Source organism: Pundamilia nyererei, unplaced genomic scaffold, assembly GCF_000239375.1.
Source record: "Pundamilia nyererei isolate P.nyererei 1_Seehausen unplaced genomic scaffold, PunNye1.0 scaffold00071, whole genome shotgun sequence".
Classification (NCBI taxonomy): Eukaryota; Metazoa; Chordata; class Actinopteri; order Cichliformes; family Cichlidae; genus Pundamilia; species Pundamilia nyererei.
Window position 1 is genome coordinate 1,523,675 of NW_005187472.1, and position 4,855 is coordinate 1,528,529.

At 40.0% G+C, this 4,855-nt stretch overlaps 1 protein-coding gene across 2 annotated transcripts in view; it reads right to left on the bottom strand.

The window, feature by feature from the left end:
- The window catches only part of slc4a3 (solute carrier family 4 member 3), a 38,408-nt gene that overhangs the window by 24,654 nt on the left and 8,899 nt on the right, over positions 1-4,855 (bottom strand). The window contains exon 1 of one of the 2 annotated variants that reach the window (XM_013911782.1): positions 799-1,467. The exons of the other annotated variant lie outside the window; for it this stretch is intronic. Within the exon in view, the coding sequence (XP_013767236.1) occupies positions 799-1,033 (235 nt within the window). The 5' untranslated portion in view covers positions 1,034-1,467. Of the gene's footprint in view, positions 1-798; positions 1,468-4,855 lie in introns of those variants that run through there. 2 annotated transcript variants of the gene reach the window in all.

Genomic DNA, 4,855 nt, shown 5'->3' on the forward strand with positions numbered 1-4,855 from the left:
AGCCTTTGTAGAAATTATCCACATGTCTCACTTATCTTAACTGCACTACTGTATAATTCTGTGTAAATAATCATTCTGTATAATACAATAATTTTTAATTCTACAACTGTTTATAACCTGCATAGTTCCCATTTCTGTATAGCTGATGGATGGATATCTATATCATGGCTAAAGCACTTCTGCATGGATGCAAACTGCAATCCGTTGCCTTATACCTGTGACATGTGCAATGACAATAAAGTTGAATTCTATTCTATTCTATTCTAATTAAGGTTTTAACTTTAACTTATATCCTATACTCAGGCTCATCCCAAAATTTCTCATCCATGTGGTGGAGCATCATGACAGCACTAATACGCCATGTTTCAAAGCCAACACAGGGATTAAAAAAGCAGAACCACTCATGGTTTGTCAATGAAATGTCTTTCCGCTCTAGCTGTGGATTAGCCCAAAGCCAAATAGGTGCCACTGGATCAATGGAAGAGTAGGAAACAGCAGCAGTCGAGCACTGTGTCAATTCAGTCAATACCGTGGACAACACTGTTCAGTGTGTGGCCATGAATGAGCCTCTACTGCCAATAATGAAGCTAGCAGCAGGCTAAACGATCAATGGAAACAAGTGAGCTCCCTTCCATTGATTAATCATGTAAAAATAGAATAAAATGCTTGCCCATGTGAATTCCCTGATGTGTTTCGGAAGCATGACGTAACTGTCACTGCTGTCAAATATCAATCATTTAAACAGATGAAATCCTACTCAGGAGTGGTGAACCTCCATGGAAAATACGGCCAACTTACGGATAGGCTCGAGGGGTGACCCCAGCTGGCTGTGGATTGACTCAAGCAAGTCATAATCATCAAAATCCAAGACAAACTCTTCAAAATCCTCAAATCCATCCACGATTGAAAATGAGCTGCGGTGTTCAAATTGGTGTTGCTTTGAGGTTCCAAAGCCTTTCTGGGTGCTGCAACGTCGTTCTGGTCCATGGTGCTTCTTGGTTCCTTGGTTGTCCTGTCCCTCAATGTCTGTCATCTCCACGGTCGGTACCTCCTCCTATCCACCTCTCTCCAAGGGGACACCCTGCTCATCCAACTCTTGAATGCCGTTGCTCTCACTGGTCTACTGACCTGAAGAGTCTGGATGCAACTGCCTCTTTGCGTTGGTTGTGCAATAGCACCCAAGTCCAAGCTAACCGACTCTCGAGAGAGAGAAAAAACAGCTGGTGGTCACAGTAGCAACTTTTGAAGAATAAGTTGCATGCATCAAAGTGGAACAAAAAAGAATCGGTGTGATTGTCAATCAAAATATTCAATATTCCTTTCACTCCAAAAATATAAGTTAGTCACATGTGCAGATCCTCAGTGTCACAAAAATACACTTTTTTTGCCTTAAGTCCAAATGCAAAGCTGGAGCAGCATCCGAGGCAGCAACCTTCTGCTAGATCCACCATCAGAGAGCTAAATAAAAGATTTTGGCATCCACTTTAGCTGCAAATCCAAAATCACTTATTGATAAGGGATGGTCTACTTTTACAGACCATCAGCTGTCAGCTGAATGGAGGCACCACCCTTTTCTAACAATGTCCACACGCTATTGATTATTGGGGTTGCTGGCAAGGCATGAAAGAGTGGATCAGAGATCAAGAGTTGATGCCTTTTGTTTCCATAGCACCGCAATCACTTTCAAACCATGTGATGTATAGAAGGGCCAAAGGTTGCGATCTCCACCTAAACTGAATTAAACTGAAAAAGCACACATACACAGCACAAAGAGAGATGCAGAAATACATACTGAGAAACAAACAATACACCAGCTGAAATTAAACCTATCTGATGAGAAGAACAGAATACCCGCTTCTGCACTCCGCGTTGAGGATATAATGTTTAACGGCGTTAATTGTTAGAGGAAGCTGCACCTTTAATGTCCCTGCATCTCCATGGAAACCATTGCATCCCCCCCAGATGCCCTGGTCTCATTGGCCAAACCAGGTGCACCAATGTGAGCTGAACAGGACATTCACCATGTCCATTGGGTTTGTGACTCACTCTGCATTTATACGAATGCCTGCATGAGTGTGTTGTGTGTATGCACGGGTTTTTTGCTAGATTGGATCTGTCTGATCAAAACTGCAAATTCTCTTTAAAACCAAACGATGCTTTGCACAATAATCTGAGTCTAGTGGGTGAACTTCGCACTGTAACATTTCCATCAAGCATACATTGTTTTTCCATTAGAGAATCCATTTTTTGCTGTCTCACAAGACCAACAGCAGCACTTCGAGCTTTGTATGATGTGCTGCTGCAAAAAACACTGATCTGACGAATGCCAGCAACCACAGGCTTGTCATTTGCAATTATACTCTTCCTTTTTTTATGCCCCCTTTTTCCTCTACCTCATCTTGGAGTTTAAGTCCCAGTATTATTTAATTAATCACCATATTTAACAGCTGGCCCATAAACGTCCCAACCTGAATATTAACGTCAAAGAGTGTCACATTGCTTTTAAACATCGGAAGCACAGATTGTGATATTTTAAGCTTTAAATAATGATATTTAAAGAGGCAGACTAACATTACTGAGGTCATATTCCCATTTTGGTTGAGAAGTATCTTTTTGAATCCTGTTGAATACTGTCAAGAATACCTCAAGTTGATTTTATTACCTTACAGCTGTCAACACAACTAGTGTTTGGCCAGATTTTCTGTTGGTCTATGCTAACACAAAACTTTTGTACTATTAAATTAATTAGTTATTTAATTAATCACAGGTACTAAGGATTACAGTGTGCATCTTACTGCTGTTAGGCCACCATTTAACACCAAAAAACAACCAAAAAAACCCCCCTCCAACTCTAAGCTCTAACTCCACTGAGCCTAGAATGCCGGTGATAGCTGCTGCTAGGAGTGTTAATTTATTTGGAATGCCAGGGGGGAGTTGTTAGCAGAATGAGCGTGTAATTGGTGCGGGTGGCTCGCTCAAAGCTGTGAGCATGGTGCCAAAGCTCTGGCTCTCTCGTAGCTCTTCACCAAGTCCTCACCCTGAATTTTAAGAGTGAAGCCCCTCATAATTTTGGCCCTTAATACTTTTATTTTCAAGTAACACTACATCTGCCATCAATGTAACAATTAGCACAGTAGTCTAATACAGGCCATATGGTCTATTTGCAGAGTTCGGTCCATAATACAAAGAGAAAAACCTCGGTGTGCCTTTACTTACCAATCTGCACACACACAGCTCGCCATCATCAAACATTAACTTTTGTGTATTTTGTGTATCTAAGTGACATATTGAAATATCAAAATACAACTCAAACATGATAGAATAATTGTTGTTCCTCACAGGTTCCTGTGAGTCTGATTCTTTCCTTTGACTTTAATAAATACCTGCAGTTTCTCACAGCATGCAGGGAAAAATGTAAGCCGTGCCCTCATTAATGCATGTGGCACATCAGCATTAACTTAGTTATTAGGATGTTAGTATGCAATTTGATCTGACAGTAAATAAAGTTTTGTTCTTCTTCTTCTATATGTCCCTACATCTGTTAACCAGATTTCAGGGTTATAAGGCAGACTTGTTTATAATAAAACAATTCTTGTCTTGATAAATCCCCCACTCTACCTGAGCTATCAGATTTTCATGGTCCTTTTTCAGTCCTTTTTTATATTAGATTACATACTCTTATCAGAGTACCTGTTTATTTGTGCTGCTCATGTCATTGTTGAAATAAACCGACTGTGTCTGCATCCAAAAAACTGTGTGTTTTATGAATGACCTGCTGAGGTGTTCACTCTACACCATCTACACGTGGTTTAATAAGTGACTTGTTGCAAACTTGTCCCAATCACATCACGGATTAAGACCTGTCTGTGTACTTGAAGGGCAAATTACCAAAGTGTAACAGGGGAGCAGACACTAATGATATACATGGCCATTCCATGTTCTAAGCATCACTCCCTACAAATCCAATGCCCTGTTTTTCTGTTTCTAGAGGGGCCCTAAACAGTCAATGATTGCTCTGCTCTGGGAAAGCAGGAAAAGCCAGGGGCAGGGTCGGCGTTGAAGGGGAATCGACTGCAGGCTTCTGTTAATTAAAGCCCCCTGATGCTCGGAGAGAGAGTATTTCTGTGGCCATACAAGCTTTTGCTTAAAAAAAAAAAATCCTCTTTTAGCATTTATTTTTTTATTATCACTTACAATTTCTTTCTGTTAATTCTGAGCATTTAAGCATGGACCTTCACTTCCTAAAGTGATGCTTTGTGCAACATGTGGTAAAAAAAAAAAAAGTCTCCCACAATTAAGACTAATCGTAACAAAATGAAGTATGGAGTGCAAAAATAAGTGTAGCTCATGTCTACTTCCATAACTGTGCTACAAATTACAATATGAAGCCAACTGCTGTTAAGGATACAATATATGTAAAGCATAGTGACATATAACTGAATAAATACAAAGACTTTATTACAGGAACAGTCTACATTTGCAAAAAGTATGAGTCGATATTATATTCCTCCTTCCTCCATCCTCCACCCTCTGTTTTGGAAGGCTTATTTTTAACAGTGCATACGTGGGGCTGTGTGGGCTGGTTTCATGAGACCGGATGTGTGGGATGTTCATGATGGAGCCAAAACAGCAAAACCCGTCAATGTTGGGCCTCAGTGAAGAAATGGAGTCAATAAATGTTGCAGGCTCTCTAGGTTAAAAGAAGCACTGCTGAAACAAAATACAGTTTTGTAGTAGACTTTTTCCTTTTTTTTTTTTTTGCATCAAAACCATTAGTTAGGTCCGATTATACTACAAATCTGGGACTAAAGTATTTTAAATCTGTGCAATGCTGTGCTTTTAAATGTAAGAATTT